The sequence below is a fragment of the Aotus nancymaae genome, unplaced genomic scaffold (assembly GCF_030222135.1).
Source record: "Aotus nancymaae isolate 86718 unplaced genomic scaffold, 86718_ANA_hifiasm-v0.15.2.pri h1tg000032l_0, whole genome shotgun sequence".
NCBI classification, from domain to species: domain Eukaryota; kingdom Metazoa; phylum Chordata; class Mammalia; order Primates; family Aotidae; genus Aotus; species Aotus nancymaae.
Window position 1 is genome coordinate 20,651,627 of NW_026988445.1, and position 26,412 is coordinate 20,678,038.

At 41.8% G+C, this 26,412-nt stretch overlaps 2 protein-coding genes across 7 annotated transcripts in view; one reads left to right on the forward strand and one right to left on the reverse strand.

Moving 5' to 3' along the window:
- ARID4B (AT-rich interaction domain 4B) overlaps positions 1-5,812 on the reverse strand; it is a 165,528-nt gene extending 159,716 nt beyond the window's left edge. For all 6 annotated transcript variants that reach the window (XM_012459885.2, XM_012459882.2, XM_012459884.2 and 3 more), the window contains exons 1-2: positions 5,397-5,812; positions 4,543-4,597 (exon numbers count right to left, since the gene is read on the reverse strand). In XM_012459885.2, the coding sequence (XP_012315308.1) occupies positions 4,543-4,548 (6 nt within the window). In that variant the 5' untranslated portion in view covers positions 4,549-4,597; positions 5,397-5,812. The remainder of the gene's footprint in view (positions 1-4,542; positions 4,598-5,396) is intronic.
- A 367-nt stretch (positions 5,813-6,179) lies between these two features.
- GGPS1 (geranylgeranyl diphosphate synthase 1) lies at positions 6,180-17,627 on the forward strand. The gene is made up of 4 exons (XM_012459886.2): positions 6,180-6,398; positions 12,492-12,584; positions 16,232-16,302; positions 16,536-17,627. The coding sequence occupies exons 2-4, from the start codon at positions 12,515-12,517 to the stop codon at positions 17,295-17,297; spliced, it is 903 nt and encodes a 300-aa protein (XP_012315309.1). The 5' UTR covers positions 6,180-6,398; positions 12,492-12,514; the 3' UTR covers positions 17,298-17,627.
- The last annotated feature ends 8,785 nt before the right edge of the window (positions 17,628-26,412 follow it).

Here is a 26,412-nt window from a genome sequence, read left to right on the forward strand (position 1 = left end):
CCAGATAACTTGACCTTGTTTTGTTCATTTTCCAGTATGTTATCCTCTATCTGAAAAACTCTCTTCTTTTTTTTTTTTTTTGAGACGGAGTCTCGCTCTTGTTACCCAGGCTGGAGTGCAATGGCGCGATCTCGGCTCACTGCAACCTCCGCCTCCTGGGTTCAGGCAATTCTCCTGCCTCAGCCTCCTGAGTAGCTGGGATTACAGGCACGCGCCACCGTGCCCAGCTAATTTTTTTGTATTAATAGAGACGGGGTTTCACCATGTTGACCAGGATGGTCTTGAATTCTTGACCTCGTGATCCACCCGCCTCGGCCTCCCAAAGTGCTGGGATTACAGGCTTGAGCCACCGCGCCCGGCCTGAAAAACTCTCTTCTTCCCATCTTTGCCTAGCAAAAGCCTTCACAATCAGCTTAGACGTCAACTCCACCAGAAAACTTTCCATAGCTCTCTGATTTAGATGTCCTCTCCTATCCTCCCATAGCATTTCCTACAATTATTTTATGTTGGAATACTCTTATAAATCAATATGCTGTGAGTTTTGCTTTATTTATCTGCATCTTCTACTACACGGTGAGCTCCTCAAAAGCAGGTCAGATACCCTACCCACCTTCATTCCGTATTACCTGATACATGGAAGAGGCTGTTGTTAAATGAATGATTTATGAAGGAGGGATGGGACAGAAGGAAGAGGAGGAAGGAAGAAACGATACAGGGAAAGAAAAAAGGGAAAGAGGGGAAGGAACTGACAAGAGTGGATAGGGAGAGAAGGAACAGTAGAAAGGGGAGAGAGGGAGAACATGTACACACACACAGGGCATTAAAAGAGGGAATTTATAAACAATCCATTATTTCTACGTGGCAAAAGCCAGTCATTGTTGAAGAAAGAAAAGTATATCTGAAAAAGTCAATCTATACAGATTCTAAGTATAACCATCCTTTTTTTTTTCCTGAGATGGAGTCTCCCTGTCACCCAAGCTAGAGTGCAATGGTACCATCTTAATTCATGGCAACCTCCACCTCCTGGGTCCAATTGATCCTCCTTCCTGAGCCTCCTGAGTAGCTGGGAATACAGGCATGCACCACCACCCCTAGCTAATTTTTTTGCACTTTTAGTAGAGATAGAGTTTCACCATTTTGGCCAGGGTGCTCTCAAACTCCTGACCTCAAGTGATCCACCCACCTTAGCCTCCCAAAGTGCTGGGATTACAAGCATGAGCCACCGTGCCCAGCAAGGTTTAAGTATCTAAATCACTTATCCTCTAAAGATTCTGGTATGTCCAGCCCATTTTAATTGAAAATTTACTGCTATGCGATAAGAGATGTTGATAACATGTACAATATAGATGCAGAAAAAAAAATTTTAGTTAAAAAAAAAAGTAAAATATCAACCTGACATGTAAGTCTTGGAATTATTTACAAACTTTAATAAGCTACTATCTTGTGATAATGTGGTACCACTGATTTTTATTTTATCTATTTATTTATTTACTTTTTTTTTTTGAAACAGAGTTTCACTTTTTTCGCCCAGGCTGGAGTGCAGTGGCGTGATCTCAGCTCACTGCAACCTCTGCCTCCCGGGTTCAAGTGCTTCTCCTACCTCTGCCTTCCAAGTAGCTGGGATTACAGGCGTGTAATGCCCAGCTAATTCTGTATTTTTAGTTGAGAAGGGGTTTCACCATGTTAGCCAGGCTGGTCTTGAAATCCTGACCTCAGGTGATCCTCCCGACTTGGCCTCCCAAAGTGCTGCGATTACAGGCATGAGTGACCGCACCCAGCCGGTACCACTGATTTTTAAAAGTCTATCAAGTGCATGAAAAATAAATTCAACTTAACACCAACATCATGCTCTATACTACAGCACAATTTCCTTTTGTACTACAAATCGTGTTCCTCAAAAACACACTGGAAAAATATTACATGATAGCATATATTAGTCAGTAATGGGAATGTATTTATTTACATAAATTCTCAAATGTAGTACACAGGAAAACTGCTAAAACATGTAACACTTAAAACAGCATTTTTTTTGAAACTTTAAAACAACTGAAAAGTATTACTACATAGTCCTTCAATCACCTCAATAAACTGTCAGTTAATAAAATTTATAGATCTGTTGTTAATATAACAGACAATTCAAATTTAAAAGCTTGCTACAAAGTACGAATATGTTTGGTAAAATCCAATAAATGGTATAAAACCTTTTCTAGCTCAATGATCACTGTAATACAGAAATTACAGTGGCATGGTGACTCTCCCCTGTAATCCTAGCACTTTGGGAGGCTGAGGTGGGTGAATCACTTGAGCTTAGGAGTCCAATACCAACCAGCCTGGGCAACATGGCAAAACCTCATCTCTACAAAAAATACAAGAATTAGCCAGGTGTGCCGTTAGTCCTCGCTACTCAGGAGGCTGAGGTGGGAGGATCATTTGAGCCCAAGAGGCGGAAGTTTCAGAACCCGCCAGGCAAGGCAAAAGAGTGAGAGACTCCGTTTCAAAAAGAAAATGAAAAAGAAAGAAAGAAATTAGGAAACATAGAAAAAGAAAGAAAAGTTAAGCCTAATATAATCAACATTAAATAAATTCTGAATTGCAATTTTTCCTAAAGCAAAATACAAATTACAAGAAGCTTCTCATCTTTTATCACACAAGAAATAAACCTGCAAGAAACAAGCTAAGTTTTTAGTACTAATGATTACTAGCAGATTCTCTAAGATTTGCTATACTTATAATAAAAGGAAGTTCTTATACAAAGTTAGAAATTTATTTTAGTAACTCTTTTTTCTTTTAACATTAAAAGTATCTTTTTTAAAAAGGCAGTAAGAATGGAAATGCTGAGCAATTAAAATTAGTAGTTCTAAAATGATACCAAAAAATTTGCATTTGGCTAGAATTACCAGGAAACTTTTAAGGCTAAAGTTTCCAACATACTTTCATTTTTTTAAACAGACTAGTTAAAAAAAAAAAAAAAACCCAAGGAAATGAAAGGAAGAAAACAAATTCTAATCTCAAAGACTTTCAACTTAACTACATTTCTTTTAACCAAACATTTACAGAGCACCTAAGAAGTGACAGGCACTACAACACTGGGACCTGTGCCAGATTGCATTTGCTCCAAACTAAACCTTTTATTTATTCAGCTTCTGAACTTATTCTATATTATTCAACCCAAAACTTTTCTTAAGAAATTCTCATCCAACATCAAGATGCATGTATGAGTTACCTAATAAATGCACTTTTCACTGTTTTACACAGGTCCCGAGAGTTACAGCTATGATTTGTGACTAATAAAAGGGATTCATTCCTGAAACATCACTATGCTGTTTTCATTTACACGAAAGGGAGATAGGCATAAACTGTTTGAGGTAGTTTGCAGAATCTCAAACTCAAAAAGAGAAAACTTTAAAAAAACTGGACTAAACTTAATTACTGTGTATAGTAGATCAAGATTTAAGTAGCCACAGCTTTTTCTTTCTTCTATAAACACAAGTATTACAAATCTTAATTTGGATACAGTAGTGTCAAAGCAGTCTTGATTCTGAGGACAAGTGAAATATTTTTTAAATAGTTCAAAGGAACTGTCACAAGTAGACAACCTTTATATTCTAACATGCTCTTTGTTGCATTTCTACACCTGTGAATACACTCTACTTTTCAAGCACTTCTGAATTTGCAATGGATGAAAAAAATACAAGCTAGTGTCTAAGTTCCACCAGTTGAATCTAGACTTTTCAAAAATCTAAGGTTTTATTCTAGCATGTGCTAAAAAAAAAAAAAAAGGAGACAGCATTCATATACATATTCTCTAAAGTAACAACAACAACAAAAAAACCTGTACTTTTATCGTTATCGTTTCTTCCAACAATTAAGCAAGTTGTTTGATCCTATTCTCCACTCAGTTAACATGATTACACCTAAGAGGAAGGTGGCCATCAGTTTTCCACACATCACAATGCAAAAGAGCCTCTAACTTATTTGCAGACCAACCAGATCAATAAAGAAAAATAAACTATATAACCCCAAGTCCTTGGAAATGCAAGAAACAACTGCTATCTCTCAACTGTGAAAAGATCACCAAAATTCTCTTTTAAAATCTTTCAATTAAGATTATTTTTGTGACTAGTCAGAGTTTTCTGCTAAAATTTTACAGTACTGTTTACATAATAAATGAGATTTTCTTTCATCAGTGTAACTGATAGAACCACAATACAGTTCAGTTTCTAGAGTCAGATTACCTGACCTGCTTTTTATTTTACCTTTTAAAACACTTTAATTCATACCGTTATTCTTCTCATTCCCTACAAAAAGAGGCGTTCAACATGGGAGAAAGATCTTCAGTTGAGATAACCTATAACTGCCTCCAACTCCACAGCAAAGCCCTAGAGCTGACCCCGATGTCTTTCTGGGGAAGGGCTTGGTCACCAAGCCATCAAACAGACCTTCCTCTGCAAAACTCGGAAGCCCCACACGACGACCTCGTCCAAATCCCCTACTTCCTGAATTCGATAACCCTAGAGATTCATTTTCTGCTGGCAATCTTACCTTCATGATGACTCTGGGACCGAGATATCCCCTAAAACACCAGGTTCACCTGCACCTGGAGGGGAAACAAAAGACACCCAGTCAACACCACAGGCACCCCTCTGCACTGGTGGAGGCGGAGAGAAGGAACCCAGCAACACCCGAACCCCGAAGAAAGAGCCGCACCAGGGCGCCAGCCCCGAACCATCACACGCCGACTCGGGGCTCCCTCTGGCCCCGCCATCCCCGCAAACCCGGCCACCTACACAGCTCGGCAGCTTCCCGTCCCCATTGTCGAGACCCGACGGAGTTTCCCGTCTACGACAATGACGCCATTTCTGTCAGAGAAGAAACTCACAACAAGCCCGGCGTCCGGCGCAAGGCCGGCCGCTCTCCCCGAGGGCCTCGGCGCCCGCCAGAGCGAGTCCGCGCCCCCACGGGCCGAGTCGGAGCGGGAGGCCAGCCGGGGGCCGCCGAGGAGCCAGGAGGGCCTGTGGGCCGCGGACAGGACCGGCCCGCCGCAGAGCCTCTGTCCACGTCCCGTTCAGGGCGCAGACCCGACAAGTGGGAGCGGGATCAACATCTGGCCCCGCCGCGGGGACAACGTGAGGGCCGAGGGCCCCGAAGGCGGAACGGCCCCTACCCTGCCCGGGCCCCCCACCGCGGCCGCTAAACCGCTGAGTGTGCGGCCGCCCAGCCAGGGGGCGGCTCGGACACTGCGAGTGCGAGTGGTGGGGGCTCCTGGGAGGCCGAGGCCCCGAATAAGGGCGCTGCAGGGACCCCACCGCGATCTTCCTCTGCTCCTCGGCTGGGCCCAGAGACTCCCAAAAGGAACCCCCTTAGGAGACCACGAAAGCCCCAGATAATGTCCCTACCTTCCTCCGAGGCGAGATCTGACCCTGGCACGTCCAGAGTCCTCTCTCTCCTCCTCCCCCCCAAAACCAGCAGGCCCGGGGGAGAGATGGGGAAGAAGGGCGGCAGGTCCAGCGGCTGCTGAGGCAGAGGCTCCGGCTTCTCCTCCTCCCGCGGCGGCGACTGGTACCTTTGTTTGGCGGCCGCTCGGGCTCCCTGGCTGGGGGGAGGGGGACGACGAAAAATCCCTCCCGGACTGGAGGTCCGGGCCCCCAATCGCGCTGCCCTCCAGAGGACGGCGGCGATGGACCCTCTGCAGCTCTCTCCGGGCAAAGGTCCAGGCGGTGGCCGTGGCGGCGGCAAGCTGAAGCTCAAGACTCTCCCTCCGCTCCGGCGACCGAGCTCCTCACTCCGGACTCGACTGACGGGCAAACATCGCTTCCCCCCCACTCGAGGTCCCCCCCGCCTCCTTTCTCCCCTCCCCTAGATTTTTTCCCCCCTCCCCTACCTTTTTCCCGGATGGCCTCTTAGACGACCTCGGATTGGTTAAAGTTCTTTAGGACCCACCTATACACTGTTTTTATTGGTCCCTTGATACAAACAACGACGCCATTTTCCCATCAGTTCTATGGAAACAGAAAGTTATGCCTCAAAGCTTCTTGGGAAATGGAGTCCAGTCTCTTGGGCCAACGCGTAAATCCTCGTCCACGAGAACTGCAAGGCCCGCAATGCCCCGCGCCTAAGTGAGCCCGGAGCTGGGGGAGGTGAAAGGGGCGGGGCAACAGAGGAGTGGGGAGGCGGCAACGACGCCTGCGCAGTGTGACCGGGATGGCGCATTTTCTTGCACCGAGTAATGCGGTGTCGCTGGCGGCTGAGGAGGGTGGAGAGTTCTGTGGTGAAGTAGTGGGAGGGATTCATGTAGGCAACGGGAAGAGCCTATGTCCACACTATAAAGTAGGAAGTTGATGCAGGGAGCTGCTACTCCCGGACCGGCGGCGTCACAGTCGTGATATCATCGTTGAACCGTGAGCGGCAGTGGTGGCGGCCCGGGGGAACCCGGATGGGAAGGAGGGCGGGGGAGGCTGGGAGGCGGGGCGGAGAGGAAAGAAAGAAAGGAGGGTGAGGACCCGGATGCTGAACCGGATTGTATATGAATTTTCCATCCCCTCGCTTGAGGCGGGGAGGAGGAAGGGGTGGCCAAGTGGGGCGGAAGGGGGCATCTGAGCGAGGAGGAAGGAGAAGCCTCACCGTTTCTCCCCGCTCCGGTCTCTGTGCTAGCACTGTAAATGTTTGCAGCTCTCTGCCCAGCCGCTGTGGAAAATCAGCCTCGAAGTGATTCACATTCACTGTTTATATCAGGCAGCTTCTTTCAGATCCATCGCTCTCTCCCAGAGTTTGAGTGGAAGGATTCAGTATGCGCTTCACATTTGTATGTCTCTGTTAAGCCATTCTAAAGCCAGGCCCTTCTCTTTATAAAGAAAAACCGTTTGTATGGGTTGTTCACTTTTTATACGCAAGGTTGTGTGCCTTGGTTTCATCGTCTAGTGCGTTAGAAGGCGCTTTCATTTCTTCACGGATGTTGAGCGCCGACCATGTGGAAAACACTGGGGTTGCCTCTGCCTTCGCAAACTTGCACCTGGCGAGACGGACAGACGCTGAACAAAACAATGAATTACCGCAGTGACAGTTCCACAGTATAGTTCCACGGTGATAGGAGAATGTGAACTAGGGAATTTGGCTTATTTAGGGAAGGATGGGAAGGCTTTCTTGAGCAAGTGAGGATCGAGCTGAGAGCTGAAGGGCTAGCAGGATAACGTTAACTAAGGAAAGAGAAAAGGAAAAGACATTCCAAACAAAAAGACTAATTTGTCGGAAAGCCTTGTGGCCGAAGTGGGCTTTTCCAGTATGAAGAACTGACCCCGGAGAGGTGGGGTCGGAGGGAGTGTGAAAGCTTATAGGCTTTTCAAAGGAGTTTTGTTTTGTCCTAATAGCAGTGGGATATCTTCCAAGGAATCTCAGTCAGAAGGGAGAGATGACTCAGATTGCTATGTCATTCCTGGCTGAAGAGCAGAGGAAGCGGAAAAAAGAGTTAAAGAGGCAAATGCAGGGAGTCGGAGGAGGAGGCTATTGCAGTAGTAGTTCACATGGTGAAAAGAATGAAGTGTTTGTATTAATCTTTATGGATTCACTCTTTGACCGAATTTCTGGCAGCTTTTTAATTTTGAAAGAGAATTCAGACTCTGAGGTATTCTGTAGTTTATTCACTCTAAAAGGAAACTATAGAGTTCATGTAACACACACTATTGCCTCTTTACATTCAAGTTTAGTACATGATAGCTGAAAATTCCAGCTGTGATAAATTGGGAAATCCTTTGACTTAAAAGAAAAACAAAGGTGGGTAAGAGTATATGCCATAGTGGGTAGAATCCCTCAGACTCTTAAGAAGACACAAGGCAAATTGGTTGTTGATACCTAGAAAAATTGAGGTTATGTTTTCATACCACTAAAAATACTTGTATGTAAACATCCTCTGGGAAAGGAAATTGACTTGTTAAGTGAGTATTCTTAAGCATCTGTAAGTGAGCAAAGGAAAAATACTTTTTTTAAAAAAAAGCATAATTAGTGTTTTAAGTTGAAAAATAACCACAAAGCTCTAAGAATTGAAACAAAGATTACCTCTGATTTCTGTGCAACAGGTACACCTGTTAGAGATCCCAACAAAAAAGGGAATTCTGAAAGTGGATCTCATTGATTTTTTAAGTTCAGTCAAATGTGTTGTGGAGTCTGTGAGAAAAGATACAAACATGATTGTTGCTCCCAACCTAGTTGAGAAAAGATAGGTACTAATATTTAAATAGAGAAGTATATGAGATGCTTTTTAAATTCTACCTTTAATGGTGTTCAATAATCTTTTACCTAAGCCATTATTCTTCCTGCTTTGCATCTTCTTTCTTTAATCCCTGATAATAAGGTACCATGTTAGAGATCAAATCTTATAAGTTTTTTGATTATTTTGCTTATTTGATTATGAGCCTTTTTTTCCTTGTGATGTGTTTGGTATTAATTGCTAGTCAAGGTGGGTGTAGAAATTTTTTTTATGGGATGGTTCTCTTTGAATTCATGTTGTTAAAATGATTTCTTTTGGTGGAGTGCTGATTTTTTATGATTGTTTCATATAGATAATCAAGAACAGACTACAAACAATATGCTTTTCCATCCTGAAGAGTAACCTCAACTATACACCAGTTTCATGCTTTAATTTTCATTTGTAATCTGCCTTCAATAAATAGTTAAGCTCGTGGAATTTATGTCTTAGCTTACTATAACACAAACATGAGTATTTGTCTGCTTGGCATTGAAGGGTAAAGATATTCCATAGCTGAGGATCTTAATCTGAGGTGCATGTAAAGGATTCAGGGACTACATGATCCCTGAGAAGTTATATGTAAGTCTTGGCTGTGCATACATTCTTGTTGGAGCGTATTAGCACATACACAGTGCTAATATTAGCACTACACTAGTATTAGCACCTACTATACTAGTATTAGCACATACACTTTTTTTTTTTAGAAGATTCATAGCTTTCATATTCTCAAAAGGTTCCTGTGACCCATAAGATGGTTTACACTATGGGGAAGCATCAAAGTGCTTGCACAGTTGATAGTTTTATGTGTGTGTTATTATTTCAGCCATCCATTATGTGCCTACCAACTGCCTAACAATGCATACATAATGTAGAAGTTTTATTCTTTTCTCTTATTTCCATATTACACATCTCATTCCACAGCAGAAAAACAACTACATGACAGAGACGATGTGGTTCAAACCCTTTTACCCTTGTATTCATTGACCTCTACAAAACAGGAACATTAAATTCCTGATTGTCACCAGATTAGGTAGTCTCAGCACTTCTACACTCATAATTGTGCTGGAAAAGTAGAATGCTAGCACTAAGAATTAGATTTTGGTTTGGGGGGTTTTGTTTATTTTTACTTGTATAAATTTATGGGGTGCAAGTATAGTTTTATCACATGCATAGATTGCATAGTAGTGAAGTCAGGACTTTTAGGGTGTCCATCACCCATATATCGAACATTGTACCATTAAATAATCTCTCATCATCCACCTCCCTCCCACCTTCTCACCCTTTGGAATCTCCATTGTCTATCATTCCAGACTCTATGTCCATGTATACATATCATTTAGCTCCCATTTATAAGTGAGAAGATGTACTATTTGTCTTTCTATGTCTGACTTGTTATTAAGGTAAGGGCTATCCATTTTGCTGCAAATGACATGATTTCATTTTTTTTATTGGCTGAGTGACAATTAATTGTATATATGCCACATTTTCTTTATTCAGTCATCTGCTGATGGACACTTAGGTTGATTTCATATCTTTGCTATTATGAATAGTGCTGCAATAAACACACAAATGCAAGATGTTGGAAGTTTTACTTTTGTGGCACGTCATCGGTATTTACTCAGGATCTTCAGATTTGCTTGGCTGCATGTGTATGAATCAGCGTGTTTACTGAAATATGTGCAAAAGTTTTGTGAATTGATTTATAATATAAATCCAAAAAAAGTCAGATTCTGCTAAGTATATTTTACGTTTTTTAATTTAATGCCAGCAAGAAGTTACAGAACTAGAATTGCCTTACCCCTGAGAATGTCAGTGATGAGACCATAGTATCAAGTGACTGGGCTATAACAGATGAGTTTTATTACTTAACATTATGAAGTACTAGGGCAAATTTAGAAATCAAAGAACACTGGTGAATCCCCGTCTCTACTAAAATACAAAAATTAGCTGGGCATGGTGGCAAGCACCTGTCATCCCAGCTAGTCAGGAGGCTTGCAGGAGAACTGCTTGAACCCGGGAGGCTGAGGCAGGAAAATTGCTTGAACCCAGGAGGCAGAGGTTGCAGTGAGCCAAGATTGCACCACTGCACTCCAGCCTCGGCAACAGAGCAAGACTCCGTCTCAAAAGAAAAGAAAAGAAAGAACACATCCTCACTGTTAGTAGTAGCACACTCCCTTAGTTGTGTTGTAGTCTGTTACCATGTAAGCAGCCTACTTCCAGTTCCCCTAACATTCTCAAGCAGCTGTATCAGAATCATTCAAGATGCATGTTAAAATTGAAGATTTCTAAGTCTCTGACCCAGACTTAGTGAGTCAGAATAATTTTTGAGTCAGAATAATTCTTTGAGTAATCAGAATAACACAAAGTACATGAACTCATCTGTATTTTCTTCATTCAAAAAAGTGGCCCTCACTCAAGCAAATATATTCTTATGCTTTATCTTCTAGCATACCGAGATAACTTTCTAAAGTGCCTTCCAATTCCAAAATTCAATGATCTGCAAGTCATTGAACAGCCCTAACCACGAACTGCCATTAGATGCCATGCTACATTTAGCCTTTTTGTTCTATCTGCAGTGAAGCCAAAAGTTGGTTAGAAGCGGGCTCATGATCCTAGAGACTAAGTCATAGTCCCAAGAAGCAAAAGAAAGAGGACAAAAGTAATAAACTTACCAAAATGTGCCAAAGATGCTAGAGCAATTAGAAAAAGATTCCTAATATGAGGACAAGTAAAAATAGAAATAGATATTTACAAAGAAACAAAGTAGAGATTCAGCAGTACAGGGAGATCCTTGGAAGACCATGAGTGATATTCTAGGAAATATTGAAATAAGGCAGATTTCAATATAAAGGGGAATATGTTTAATAAATATAATTGCGTTTAAGTTAATGCATATATTAAATCAGAATCTCTGAAATGGATTGATTGTAGAGAAACTACTAGAGAGAAGGAGAGAATCCCTTTAAGTTTTAAATGCATAAAACATACCCATCTTAATGCTCATTTAAAAAAGGATATGTTTACTAATTGGTGTAATCAGTTAAATATAGAGGTATCTTTCCAATTCTTTGGATTTGTTTTGACATTTGGATCATCAACAAAGTGAACTTTTCATGGTTGGTTAAAATAGAGAAGGCCTAATATAAGTTAGGTGACTCAGAAAACAACTTAAAAACCAAGAGAACACTTTGACCAATGTAATCAGTTGAATGAAGAATTTTCTGCCGGGCGCGGTGGCTCACGCCTGTAATCCCAGCACATTGGGAGGCCAAGGCGGGTGGATCACGAGGTCAAGAGATCAAGACCATCCTGGTCAACATGGTGAAACCCTGTCTCTACTAAAAATACAAAAAATTAGCTGGGCATGGTGGTGTGTGCCTGTAATCCCAGCTACTCAGGAGGCTGAGGCAGGAGAATTGCCTGAACCCAGGGGGCGGAGGTTGCGGTGAGCCGAGATGGCGCCATTGCACTCCAGCCTGGGTAACAAGAGCGAAACTCCATCTCAAAAAAAAAAAAAGAATTTTCTAATTGAGATATAATTTACATGCCACCCATTTAAAGTGTACATTTCAGCAGTTTTTAATATATTCACAGAGTTGTGCAACCATCACCACAATTTAATTTTATAACATTTTGATCCCCCCAAAAAAGAAACCCTGTACCTCCTTAGCAATTAGTCCCTATTCCTAGCCACTAATCTACTTTGTGTCTCTGTAGATGGCCTATTCTGACCGTTTCATAGAAATGGAATCATACAATATGTAGGCTTCTTTCACTTAACATGTTTCAAAGGCTTCATACATGTAGAATCTTCTTTTTTGTGTTTTTTGTTTGTTTGTTTTTTTCAGAGTCTTGCTTTGTTGCCCAGGGTGGAGTGCAGTGACACAATCTTGGCTCACTGCAACCTCTGCCTTCTGGGTTTAAGCAATTCTCCTCTCTCAGCCTCTTGAGTAGCTGGGACTACAGGCGCACACCACCATGCCTGGCTAATTTTTGTATTTTTAGTAGAGACGGGGTTTCACCATGCTGGCCAGGCTGGTCTGAAACTCCTGACGTCGCAATCCACGCACCTCACCCTCCGAAAGTGCTGGGATTACAGGCGTGAGCCACCACACCTGGCAATAGAATATTCTTTTTAAACCAAACTGGATGTGTGTCTTTTCACAAACACCTTGAAATACAAATTCCTTTGCAGTTTGACACTCAAAGATGATTAGTTTCATGTGATCTTTATGTTTCTCCTTTTTGACAGATTAGCTTTGAAGTTTAAATCCAATGGAGAAGACTCAAGAAACAGTCCAAAGAATTCTTCTAGAACCCTATAAATACTTACTTCAGTTACCAGGTAATACTTCAGTTGTAGTCAGTATAGGGTCATTTCATACAATAGTGGTCATTCAAATGTTAGCAAATGGAAAAGGTTAGACTTGCTAGGTGTTGAGATTTTCTATTTAAGGTGATACATATGAGAAAAATGATCTATAGAACTTTATAATTTTTCATTATTAAAAGGTCATTTTTGCCAGGTGCAGTGATGTACACCTGTTGTCACATCTACTCAGGAGACTGAGGCAGGAGGATGGCTTGAGCCCAGGAGTTTAAGGCTGTAGTGCACAATGATCACACCTGTGAATAGCCACTGCACTCCAGCTCGGGCAACATAGTGAGACCCCGTTTCTTAAAAAGAAAGGTAATTTTTGAAGGCACCCTTTAGAAAATATCCAATTATTTAACATACCTTAAAAAATAAAAATACAATAAAAATTAATTAAAAAAATAAAAATACTTAAAACATTTTGTTATCTCATTGGAGGTTTTATTCTTTATGGATATTACGCATTCAAATCCCCCACTGTTTAGATATTAGAGGAAGTTATGCAACTTTGTTTAACAATAGAACACTTTACTTACCATCTATGTTCAAGTTTACCTTCTAAGTCTGTTTTCCAGTAACTCTCACATACACCATATTTCTTATACTACTAGTTCCTTTGAGAGCCAAATAATAATGTGACTAAAATCACAGTATTTGGAAGCATAGCCTACCTTTTTTTTTTTTTGAGACAGAGTCTTGCTTTGTCACCCAGGCTAGAGTGCAATGGCACCGTCTTGGCTCACCACAACCTCCGCCTCCCAGGTTCAAGTGATTCTCCTGCCTCAGCCTCCCAAGTAGCTGGGACTACAGGTGCCCACCACCATGCCTGGCTAATTTTTGTATTTTCAGTAGTGATGGTGTTTCATGATTTTGGCCAGGCTGGTCTCAAACTCCTACTTTGTGATCCGCCCGCCTCTGCCTCCCAAATTGCTGGAATTACAGGCATGAGCCACCGCACCCAGCCGCATAGCCCACTTTATTCCTGTATAAGGGTGTCTCACCTGGACATGGCTTCCTACCTCATGTGTATATGTGTGTTTTTGTTTTATTTTGCTTTTTTAAAAACTTGTATGGAAATGATAAGCAGAAACTCATGAATATAATATGCAGGGATTCTTGTAATAAAAAATAATTTATAAACCAATTACGTATAACTTAGGATATTATTTCTCATAGAAATAATATACAGGTGTGGTCCACACCTGTATTCCTAGCACTTTGAGAGGCCAAGGCAAGATTGCTTGAGACCAAAAGTTTGAGACCACCTTGGGCAACATAACAAGTCCCCCTCTCAATTTTAAACATTTTTAAAAAAAGAAGAAATAATATAAAAGTTGGTAAATTATTTGACAAGCATAAAAACCTATTTAGCCCATAATGTGACTAAACTCTAATGATGCTTTCAATTGAATCTCAATCGACATGTTTTAATTTCTGTGCTATAAGTACACACCTTTCTTTATGACCACACTTCTATGGTAATGTGTGCATCTCTGTTCTTCATGAGCCTGGCAAGGATAAAAATCAAAAGAATGCTAGCTCCTGTGTCATTTTTATTTTGGCAGACCCTAATAGAGACTCGCCTGCTAATGTCAATGCGTCAAACGAGTGAAGGAAAGACAGAAATGGAGAAAAGGATTTTCTGGAATTAGTAAAGAAAATGATGTTTACTTTTAGATTCTTGACTCTTGCTGTCATCTTATGCTTATGTTTATTTATTTGCCCTAGTGTAGGGCCCTAGATGAGGTGAAGGGTGGGATTAGGGAGAGATGAAGTTGGCAATGGAAGAAGGGCTCCAAAAAGAGAGACAGTAATGTTTAAAGAGGAAGCAGCAATCTTTTAATTTTGAGAGATCTCTGTGATTAGCCTCAGTATTAGAAATTATTTGGAAACTTAGCCAGGCCAGGTGGCTCATACCTGTAATCCCAGCACTTTGGGAGACCAAGGTGGGCAGATGGCTTAATCTCAGGAGTTCGAGACCAGCCTGAGCAACATGGCAAAACCCTGTCTCTACTGAAAATGCAAAAAATTAGCCAGGCATGGTGACACAAGCCTGTAGTCCCAACTACCTGGGGGAACTGAGGTGGGACGATCACCTGAACCTGGGAGGTTGAGGCTACAATAAGCCAAGATCACACCACTGCATTCCAACCTGGGTGACAGAGGGAGACCCTGTTTCAAAAAGATAAAAAAAAAATAAAGGAAAATTAAAAGTATCAGGCTAAACACTAGCATGTCATCAGAGGGGGAAAAATATTAAAACTATAGTACCTCAAAATTAAGCCATGTATGTACTGTTTTCTATATAACATTAAGAAGTAAAATGAGACTCCACATTGAGGCTCTGTTTTTCATCTTCAAAAAATGTGTTTAATGAGCTGGGCGCAGTGGCTTACGCCTATAATCCCAGCACTTTGGGAGGCTGAGGCGGGCGGATCACCTGAGGTCAGGAGTTCGAGACCAGCCTGACCAATATGGTGAAACCTTGTCTTAAAAAAAAAAAATGTGTTTAAGTGATACAGGCCAGGTACACCCCATCTCTTTGGGAGGCCAAGTGGGGCAGATTGCTTTTGAACCCAGGAATGTGAGACAAGCCTGGGCAACATGGCGAAACCCTGCCTCTACAAAAAATAAATAAAAATGAAATTAGCCAGACATGGTGGCTTGTAGTCCCAGCTACTTCAGGAGGCTTTAGCCTAGGAGATCAAGGCTGCAGTGAGCTGTGATTGTGCCACTGCACCCCAGCATGGGTGACACAATACCCTGTCTCAAAAATAATAGGCCAGGTGCAGTGGCTCACACCTGTAATCCCAGCCCTTTGGGAGGCCAAGGCAGGTGGATGACTTGAGGTCAGGAGTTTGAAACCAGCCTGGCCAACATGGTAAAACCCCTATCTCTATTAAAAATACAAAAAATTGGCCAGGCGAAATGGCTCATGCCTGTAATCCCTACACTTTGGGAGGCCGAGGCGGGTGGATCACCTGAGGTCAGAAGTTGAAGACCAGCCTGGCCAACATGGCAAAACCCCCATCTCTACTAAAAATACAAAAAAATTAGCCACACATGGTGGTGTGTGCCTGTAATCCCAGCTACTCGGGAGGATGAACCCAGGAGGCGGAGCTTGCAGTGAGCCACTGTCACGCCACTGCACTCCAGCCTGGGCAACAGAGTTAAGACTCTGTCTCAAATAAATAAAGAAGATTCTTGTCATAAATAAATAAATAAATAAGACTGTCTCAAATAAGAACCTGTCATAAATAAGACTGTCTCAAAGCAAACTAGCTTCCTTTTCAAAAAGAATAAATTAGGTCATAATTCTAAAAGCCTATCCTACTTTAAAATTGTTTATTCCAGTTCAGATGAAAAGAGTGGACTAGTAAGCGACTAAAGTGCTTTAGAATCTCCCGTGCCTGCCCTAATTTTAGAAAGCTGAGCACTTTATGATACAGTTTTCATAGTGGTTGAGAATTGAGTGTTGAGCAATGCAAGGGAAGCTGTGCAGTATGTAATGGATTGATGGGGCTGGATTTACCAAGTCTGATCAATTTAAAGGCAGTTTTTGAATGTGTTTCTTGTAGTTAAAATACTCATTGTCGCATTTTATTTTTAAATTGCAGGTAAACAAGTGAGGACCAAACTTTCACAGGCATTTAATCATTGGCTGAAAGTTCCAGAGGACAAGCTACAGGTATTAGGCAACTCTAATCTCATTACCCCCAAGAAATTAATAGCTGTCACATAAAAATACAGCTAGTTCTTGATTGAATTTAGTGATCATGCAAGGTATTATTTTGTATTGAGGTTGCTAAATATTTATTAGTTGTGAAAATTAACACACCTGAGACTTTAATAATCTATTAATTAAACTGATAATGTAAGTTTTGAATAGTTCAAATAAGTGAAATTTTCAATTCTTTTTAGATTATTATTGAAGTGACAGAAATGTTGCATAATGCCAGTTTACTCATCGATGATATTGAAGACAACTCAAAACTCCGACGTGGCTTTCCAGTGGCCCACAGCATCTATGGAATCCCATCTGTCATCAATTCTGCCAATTATGTATATTTCCTCGGCTTGGAGAAAGTCTTAACCCTTGATCACCCAGATGCAGTGAAGCTTTTTACCTCCCAACTTTTGGAACTCCATCAGGGACAAGGCCTAGATATTTACTGGAGGGATAATTACACTTGTCCCACTGAAGAAGAATATAAAGCTATGGTGCTGCAGAAAACAGGTGGACTGTTTGGATTAGCAGTAGGTCTCATGCAGTTGTTCTCTGATTACAAAGAAGATTTAAAACCACTACTTAATACACTTGGGCTCTTTTTCCAAATTAGGGATGATTATGCTAATCTACACTCCAAAGAATATAGTGAAAACAAAAGTTTTTGTGAAGATCTAACGGAGGGAAAGTTTTCATTTCCTACTATTCATGCTATTTGGTCGAGGCCTGAAAGCACCCAGGTGCAGAATATCTTGCGCCAGAGAACAGAAAACATAGATATTAAAAAGTACTGTGTACATTATCTTGAGGATGTAGGCTCTTTTGAGTACACTCGTAATACTCTTAAAGAGCTTGAATCTAAAGCCTATAAACAGATTGATGCACGTGGTGGGAACCCTGAGCTAGTAGCCCTAATAAAGCACTTAAGTAAGATGTTCAGAGAAGAAAATGAATAATGTTAAGCCATTCTCGATTGGGCCTCATAGCTTATTTTAGTTAATCATTTTTTTGTCTTGTAGGCTATCACCTTTTAAAAATGTTGGTCCAAGCTGTTATTCCCCAAAAACTGAGTAAATAGGTGAGTAGGGGTGATGCAAGTGATTCTGTTTCAATTTAGAAAAACCTCTATGCAGATAATCAAAAGTCGGAAGAATCAAAAGAAGCCACAGTTATGTAGGTCTCATTTGAACATCATAATTACAGTGGGAGGACATTGTCACCAACTCTGCCCTACTACCATCAATGTTGTGTTTATTCTGTCAATAAAAAAGACTCGCTTCCAGGAATTTTTATCTATATACTTTCTAACTGTACTATCTGGGCAGTTCCAAGCCAGTTTCTTTTAGCTAGCTGGTCCAAAGACCTCAAATTTCTTTTTTTGCTAAACACTGCTGCTAAGACTATCTCACTGTCTTCCCTGGAAACCCTCTTACTGAAGTTTTCTGTGAAAAGGCTGATAATGATAAACAGCACTCCCGTCCTTTTTCTTACATTTTCCTTTTTTCCTTCCTCTCCACCCCACAGATTTTGCTTTTTAACCAGCGTGTCTTTGCTTGATGAAATTCACATGCTAGTTTTAATTCTTTTTTTCTCCCTTGTAATACAACATTTGTGTGCCCCAAACTGGTTAATATCTGGGTACAGCATTGCCTGTCCAATTGGGAAGTAGAAAAAGAGTGTATGGGTATTTTAGAAGGGAGCCTTTGAACCTTATTATAATTCCCCATCATTGATAGTGACAATCTTAAAAGGGTTGTTTTCTTACCTTAAGTACAAAAGTATGGGAAAATGCCCTTTTCCTTCTCACCCACATCACTACCCCGCTTGAAGATAATAGGTGCTAGAATGGAAAAGGAGTAGGCATCTTTAATCTCCCTGATTAAATGAAAGAAAGGTTAGCCTGAGAGTGCCTGACTGAAGAGTAACCAAAAGCATACTATCAAGCACTACTTAGCTTTTTAGTGCCTTAACCCTGACCGTGTTACCCATGTTGTATAATTTCTAGACCCCAGCCACTGAAGTTACCTGTGGCCCAAGAGGCAGGACACACACCAAAAAAATACTGATTTCAATATATAAATAGTTGATATCCCAAAAAAAAAGTTTATGTTTCCCTTAGAAATATATTTTGCTACAGAAGGAGCAGCATTGAGAAAGAAAAACATTAACAAAAAACAAAAACATATTTTGCTTGATTGGTTCTATAGTATGTTATTTAGGATCTACTTACCATATACTTGTATGAGAAATCCCCACCCAAGCATTCAACATAAACCTTTGAAAAGTTGGGTGCTATTTTTATTAACTTTTGAAATAGTTTAAATCTCCCATTTTAATAGTTAGAAGCCCCTTAAAATCATGGATATTGATGTATGGAAATTTGAACTTTATGAACCCCTACTTTTAAAAAACTTTTTAAAATCTGTAGAAACAAAATATCTACCTTTTAAGTATAAAAATTGTTTAAGTAGATTTGTTCCTTGCCTGTCAAATTAATTTTGACATGATGCTCTTCATTATTCATTTGTCATTTTTATCTTGCCTTTGTCAGTGACAGAAATGCTTGACATTGGATTGGGGACATTTTTTTTTGAGACGGAGTTTCACTCTTGTTGCCCAGGCTGGAGTGCAATGGCGTGATCTCATCACTCCAACATCCACCCGCCTCTCGGGTTCAAGTGATTTTTCTGCCTCAGTCTCCCGAGTAGCTGGGATTACAGATGCCTGCCACAACACCCAGCAAATTTTTTTTGTATTGTTAGTAGAGACAGGGTTTCACCACATTGGCCAGGCTGTTGTCAAACTACTGACCTCAGATGATCCACCCACCTCGGCCTCCCAAAATGCTGGGATTACAGGCATGAGCCACCACGCCCAGCCTCTTAATAGATTTTCTAATGTTTTTACGAAAACACATTTATGTTTGATAACAAAAATGAAAGTACAATAATTTTTTACGTTTGTTCAATTTATTGAACCCTGAAACTTAGCCAATTAAGGCTCAAAAAGCTGTGAATAGAAAGTGAACTGGCCCAGCATGGTGGCTCACACCTGTAATCCCAGCACTTTGAGAGGACGAGCCAGGCAGATCACAAGGTCAGGAGTTCAAGACCAGCCTGGCCAATACGGTGAAACCCTGTATCTACTGAAAATACGAAAATTAACTGTGTGTCGTGGAGAGCACCTGTAGTCTCAGCTACTCTGGAAGCTGAGGCAGAAGAATCGCTTGAACCCAGGAGGCTGAGTTTGCAGTGAGCTGAGATTGGGCCACTGCACTCCAGCCTGAACTACAGAGTGAGACTCAAGTAAAATTAGCATTTAGGCCAGGCGTAGTGGCTCATGCCTGTGATCCCAAGACTTTGGGAGACCGAGGTGGGTAGATCACTTGAGGTCAGGACTTCAAGACCAACCTGGCCAACATAGTGAAACCTCATCTCTACAAAAACAAAAGTTAGCGGGGCATAGTGGTACATACCTGTAATCCCAGCTACTCTGGAGGCTGAGATGTGAGAATCACTTGAACCCAGAAGGTGGAGGTTGCAGTGAGCCAAGATGCCACTGTACGCCTCCAGCCTGGGCAACAGAGAGAGACTCCATCTCAAAAATAAGTAAGGCTGGGCACGGTGGCTCACACCTGTAATCCCAGCACTTTGGGAGGCCAAGGCAGACAGATCACAAGGTCAGGAGATCGAGACCATCCTGGCTAACAGTGAAACCCCATCTTTACTAAAAATACAAAAATTGTAGTCCCAGGTGCTTGGGAGGCTGAGGCAGGAGAATTGCTTAAACCCAGGAGGTGGAGGTTGCAGTGAGCCGAGGTCACGCCACTGAACTCCAGCCTGGGTGACAGAGCAAGACTCCGTCTCAAAAAAAAAAAAAAATTGTAGCATTCTATAAATGCAATAGCACTAAAGATAAAGTATATAAAATTTAAGACAGTTATACCAATTAGGAAAAAATCTGAATATAAACTTTGATAGTTCAGAGGAAGCAAAGAGAGGATTCAGCACCATGAGAATGTCATTAATATTGGAGGAAATTCTCAATTTATTGAGACTGCAAGTCACCTATGAGTATCAATGAGGAAGTTGGAAGAATTTGATGCAGTTTCCTGTGTTACGTCATGGCTCCAATAGGAATATATTATTTAGCTAGTGACTGCTGCAACCAATCAAAGATGACACCAATAATTCCCAGCTGGATTGGAATATCATCGCATATATGGACAATTCATGTTGCCTGACTTACTGGATCTGTCCTTTCAGCCCATCTTGCACATAACTGCCAGATTAATATTATTGCTTTTATGTTGTGTACCTCTGTTCAAAAATCCTTTATAGGACACTTTAGCTTTCAGAGTCAAAGCTCTCTCTAGTCTGCTTCCCATCTTATCTCCCACCATGCCTTAATAGCCTTTACTTCACCTAACCCTATCTATCCATTCTTAAGATATCCAGCCAGCCACAGTGGCTCCAGCCTGTAATCCCAGCACTTTGGGAGGCCGAGGCAGAAAGATCACTGGAGGCCAGGAGTTCAAGACCAGCCTAGGCAACATGGTGAAACCTCATCTCTACAAAAAATAGAAATAAAAAAATTAGCAGGTTGCTCCTGCCTGTGCCTATCAGGTGAATCACTTGAGATCAGGAGTTTGTGACCAGCCTGGCCAACATGGCAAAACTCCATCTCTACTAAAAATACAAAAATTAGCCAAGTGTGGTGGCACATGCCTATAGCCCCAGCTACTCAGGATGCTGAGGCAGGAGAATCACTTGAACCCAGGAGGTGAGGTTGCAGTGAGCTGAGATTGCGCCACTGCACTCCAGCCTGAGAGATGGAATGAGACTCTGTCTCAAAAAAAAAAAAAGGCCGGGCGCGGTGGCTCAAGCCTGTAATCCCAGCACTTTGGGAGGCCGAGGCGGGTGGATCACAAGGTCAAGAATTCAAGACCATCCTGGTCAACATGGTGAAACCCCGTCTCTACTAATACAAAAAATTAGCTGGGCATGGTGGCGCGTGCCTGTAATCCCAGCTACTCAGGAGGCTGAGGCAGGAGAATTGCCTGAACCCAGGAGGCGGAGGTTGCGGTGAGCCGAGATCGCGCCATTGCACTTCAGCCTGGGTAACGAGTGAAACTCCGTCTCAAAAAAAAAAAAAAAAAAAAAAAAAAGATATCCTACAAGTTCTCATATTCATGCCTGTGTTCATAATATGTCTTAAATGTTTCCCCAGCCACTCATTAAATGTGCCGTATCTCTAACTTGAAGTTGTAATTTCTTGCTGAAAACCTCCAAATCAAAATGTCTGTAATAGGCCAGGTATGGTGCCTCACACCTGTAATCCCAGTACTTTGGGAGGCCGAGGTGGGTGGATCACGAGATCAGGAGTTCAAGATCAACTTGGCCAAGATGGTGAAACCCTGTTTCTACTAAAAATCAAAAATTAGCCAGGCATGGAGGCACACACCTGTAGTTGAGCTACTCCAGAGGCTGAGGCAGGAGAATTGCTTGAATCCCAGAGACAGGTTGCAGTGAGCTGTGATTTCGGCACTGCACTCTAGCCTGGGCAATAGAATGATGAGACTCTGTCTCAAAAAAAAAAAAAAAGTCTGTAATAAATAACAATGTAACTAAAACAAAACTAATTCCCTTTACCCAGATAGAAAATGAGTAAGAGAATGATCTTAGCTAAGGATTTAATAGAGACCTTACAAAGCAAAACTTAAATATGGCCTTTGGTTAACTAAAGTCCTTCAAACGCTATGACTGACTCAATACAAGGTGTTTTTGTTATGCCTTACAAACCCATTGCACTCTGATGGTGAGGTGCTGACTTCATAGTAAGGCAGCTGGAAAACATCTCTTTAACATGGATTCATGGCAGTATTTTTCCACTTTGAATAATGTAGCACGTCCTTTAAAAGAAAAACAATATTCTTGGACCTCTACTGTTGACCTAGATTACTTTTTGTTTTACTTAATATATAAGAAGTATACTTGCCAGGCACAGTGGCTCACACCTGTAATCCCAGCACTTTGGGAGGCCGAAGCAGGTGGATCACCTGAGGTTGGAAGTATGAGACCAGCCTGACCAACATGGAGAAACCCCATCTCTACTAAAAATAGCCAAGTGTCGGGAGAGAGATCCAAGATGGCTGATCACTAGCAGCTTGGGATTGTAGCTCCCAGTGAAAGCGCAGAGAACAAGAGGACGCCACACTTTCAGACAAATTTTTGTTGCTCATGGACCAGGAGATTCCCAGCGGAGGAGCCCCACAGGTCGCCAGCGCAACTCTTGTGGCCGGCGCCACAGTTTTGCCGGCGCCTCAGCACGGCGGAGACCCCCGGGAGCCAGACTGGAGATTCCTGGGCAGAAGAGCACCATCAATCTTAGCACTGCTGTTTTGGCTGGCGCAGTGGATTGCTCAGATTTCAGCGCTGGGAATCAACAAGTTGGACGTCCACTCAGAGACCTAATTAGAAAGTCAGTAATTACAAAGATGATAGATGGATAAATTTATAATGAAGGGAAGAAACCAGCCTAAAAAGGTAGAGAATACTCAAAATCAGAATACCTCTCCCTCTACAGGGGATCACAGTTCCTCATCAGCTACAGAACAAGGCCTGATGGAGAAAGAGTGTGTTCCATTAACAGAAGTAGGCTTCAGAAGGTGGATGATAAGAAACTTCTGTGAATTAAAAGAACTTGTTCTAACCCAATGCAAAGAAACTAAGAACTTTGAAAAAAGGTTTGACGAAATGCTAACAAGAATAGACAATTTAGAGAGGAATATAAGTGAATTAATGGAGCTGAAAAACAACACGAGAACTTTGTGAAGTAAGCACAAGTGTTAACAGTCGAATTGGTCAAGCAGAAGAAAGGATATCAGAGGTCGAAGACCAACTTAATAAAACGAGAAGACGATTAGAGAAAAAACGATAAAAAGGAATGAGCAAAGTCTCCAAGAAATATGGGACTATGTGAAAAGACCTAATCTACGTTTGATGGGTGTACCTGAATGTGACAAAGAGAATGAATCCAAGTTGGAAAATACTCTTCAGGATATTATTCAGGAAAACTTTCCCAACCTAGTAAGGCAGGACAATATTCAACTCCAGGTAATACACAGAACACCACAAAGATATTCCTCAAGAAGACCAACCCCAAGGCACATAATCGTCAGATTCATTACAGTTGAAATGAAGGAGAAAATACTAAGGGCAGCCAGAGAGAAAGGTCAGGTTACCCACAAAGGGAAGCCTATCAGACTTACAGTAGATCTCTCAGCAGAAACCCTACAAGCCAGAAAAGAGTGGGGGCCAATATTCAACATCCTTAAAGAAAATAACTTTCAACCCAGAATTTCATATCCAGCCAAATTAAGCTTCATAAGCGAAGGAAAAATAAAATCTTTTGCGAACAAGCAAGTACTTAGAGATTTCACCACCACCAGGCCTGCTTTACAAGAGCTTTTGAAAGAAGCACTACACGTATAAAGGAACAACCAGTATCAGCCTTTCCAAAAATCTATCAAAAAGTAAAGGACATTAACATAATGAAGAATTTATATCAACTAATGGGCAAAACAGCCAGCTAGCATCAAATGGCAGTATTAAACTCACATATATTATTATTTTAAATTTAAATCGACTACATCCCCCAATCAAAAGATACAGACAGGAAAAAGCCAAAACCCATCGGTATGCTGCATCCAGATCCATCTCACATGCAACGATACACAAAGGCTCAAAACAAAGGGATGGAGGAAGATTTACCAACCAAATGGAGAGCAAAAATAAATAAATAAAAGGCAGGAGTTGCAAGTCTCGCCTCTGATAAAATAGGCTTTAAAGCAACAAAGATCTAAAGATGCAAAGAAGGACATTACATAATGGTAAAAGGATCAATGCAATAAGAAGAGCTAACGATCCTAAATATATACGCACCCAATACAGGAGCACCCAGATACATAAGACAAGTTCTTAAAGACTTATAAAGAGACTTAGCCTCCCACACAATAATAGTGGGAGACTGTAACATCACATTGTCAATACTAGACAGATCAACAAGACATAAAATTAACAAGGATATCTAGGACTTGAACTCAGACCTGGAATAAGTAAACTTAATAAACATTTATAGAACTCTCCACTTCAAATACATAAAACATACATTCTTATTAGTATCATATCACACCTATTCTAAAAGTGACTATATAATTGGAAGTAAATCACTCATCAGTAATTGCATCGTATTTCATAGGTTTAAATGAAATATTAGTTGGCTGCTTGTTATTTTCTTCCCTTATTCCTTCCTGTCTCCATTGTTAAGCACAATTATTGGCATAAAAGAGGTTTTCTCTTTTTTTTTTTTTTTGAGACGCAGTTTCGCTCTTGTTACCCAGGCTGGAGTGCAATGGCACGATCTCGGCTCACCGCAACCTCCGCCTCCTGGGTTCAAGCAATTCTCCCGCCTCAGCCTCCTGAGAGGCTGGGATTACAGGCACGCGCTACCGTGCCCAGCTAATTTTTTTGTATTTTTAGTAGATACAGGGTTTCACCATATTGACCAGGATGGTCTCGATCTCTTGACCTTGTGATCCACCCGCCTCGGCCTCCCAATGTGCTGGGATTACAGGTGTGAGCCACCGTGCCCGGCAAAAGAGGTTTTCAATTCCCATTTTTAGACTTCATTCTAGCCTGGGCAATAAAGCAATACTCCCATTCTCTCTCCCTCTTTCTCTTCCTTTTTCTTCCTCTCCTTCATTCTTTTTTTTTTCTTTCTCTCTTTCTTTCTTCAAAAAAAAAAAAAAATAGCCAGGTGTGGTGGCACACACCTGTAATCCCAGCTACCCTGGAGGCTGAGGCACAAGAATGGCTTGAACCCAAGAGATGAAGGTTGCAGTGAGCTGAGATCACACCACTGCACTCTAGCCTGGGCAACACAGTGAGCCTCTGTCTCTAAATAAATAATTAAATAAACCTGCCAATGACTTCTGTGACCCAGAGATGAGATGCACCTGGCCACCTCTTAAATCTCCTAGAAGGCCGGGTGTGGTGGCTCATGCCTGTAATCCCAGCACTTTGGGAGCCTGAGGCGGGTGGATCACCTGAGGTTGGGAGTTGGAGGCCAGCCTGACCAACATGGAGAAACCCTGTCTCTACTAAAAATACAAAATTATCTGGGCATGGTGGCACATGCCTGTAATCCCAGCTACTCGGGAATCTGAGGCAGGAGAATTGCTTGAACCGGGAGGCGGAGATTGCAGTGAGCCGAGATCGCACCATTATACTCCAGTCTGGGCAACAAGAGTGAAACTCTGTCTCAAAAAAAGAAACAGAAAAAAATTTCTGGAATACAGACCACTAATTGCTGAATGCAGTGGAGATAAAGCCACAGCTAAGATTATGTAGAGAAGTTTTGCTGACAAGGGATACGACAGATTCAGCAGAAGTATGTGGTAGGCAGAATAATGACCCCCTAAAGATGTCTACATTCTAATCTCCAGAACCTGGGAATAGAAGGTGTTAGGTTATATGGTAAAGAGGAATTCAGGCTGCAGGAAACAAGGTTTCTAATCACATAATCTTAAAATTGGGAGGCCACACATAGGAGTTTACAACTGCAATACCAGCACTTTGGGAGGCCAAGGTGGGAGGATTGAGGCCAGGAGTTCAAGACCAGCCCTGGCAACACAGCAAGTCCCCTGCTCTACAAAAAATAAAAAATTAGCCAAGCGTGGTGGCGTGTGCCTGTGGTCCCAGCTATTGGTGGGAGGATCACTTGAGCCCAGGAGGTTGAGGCTCCAGTGAGCGATGATTGTGCCACTGCACTCCAGCCTAGGTAACAAAGCAAGACCCTGTCTTTAACAAAAAAAAAAAAAAAAAAAGCCAGGCACGGTGGCTAACGCCTATAATCCCGGCTCTTTGGGAGGCTGAGGTGGGCGGATCACAAGGTCAGGAGTTTGAGACCACCCTGACCAATATAGTGAAACCCCATCTCTACTAAAATACAAAAATTAGCTGGGTGTGGTGGTGGCCTCCTGTAGTCCCAGCCACTCAGGAGGCTGAGGCA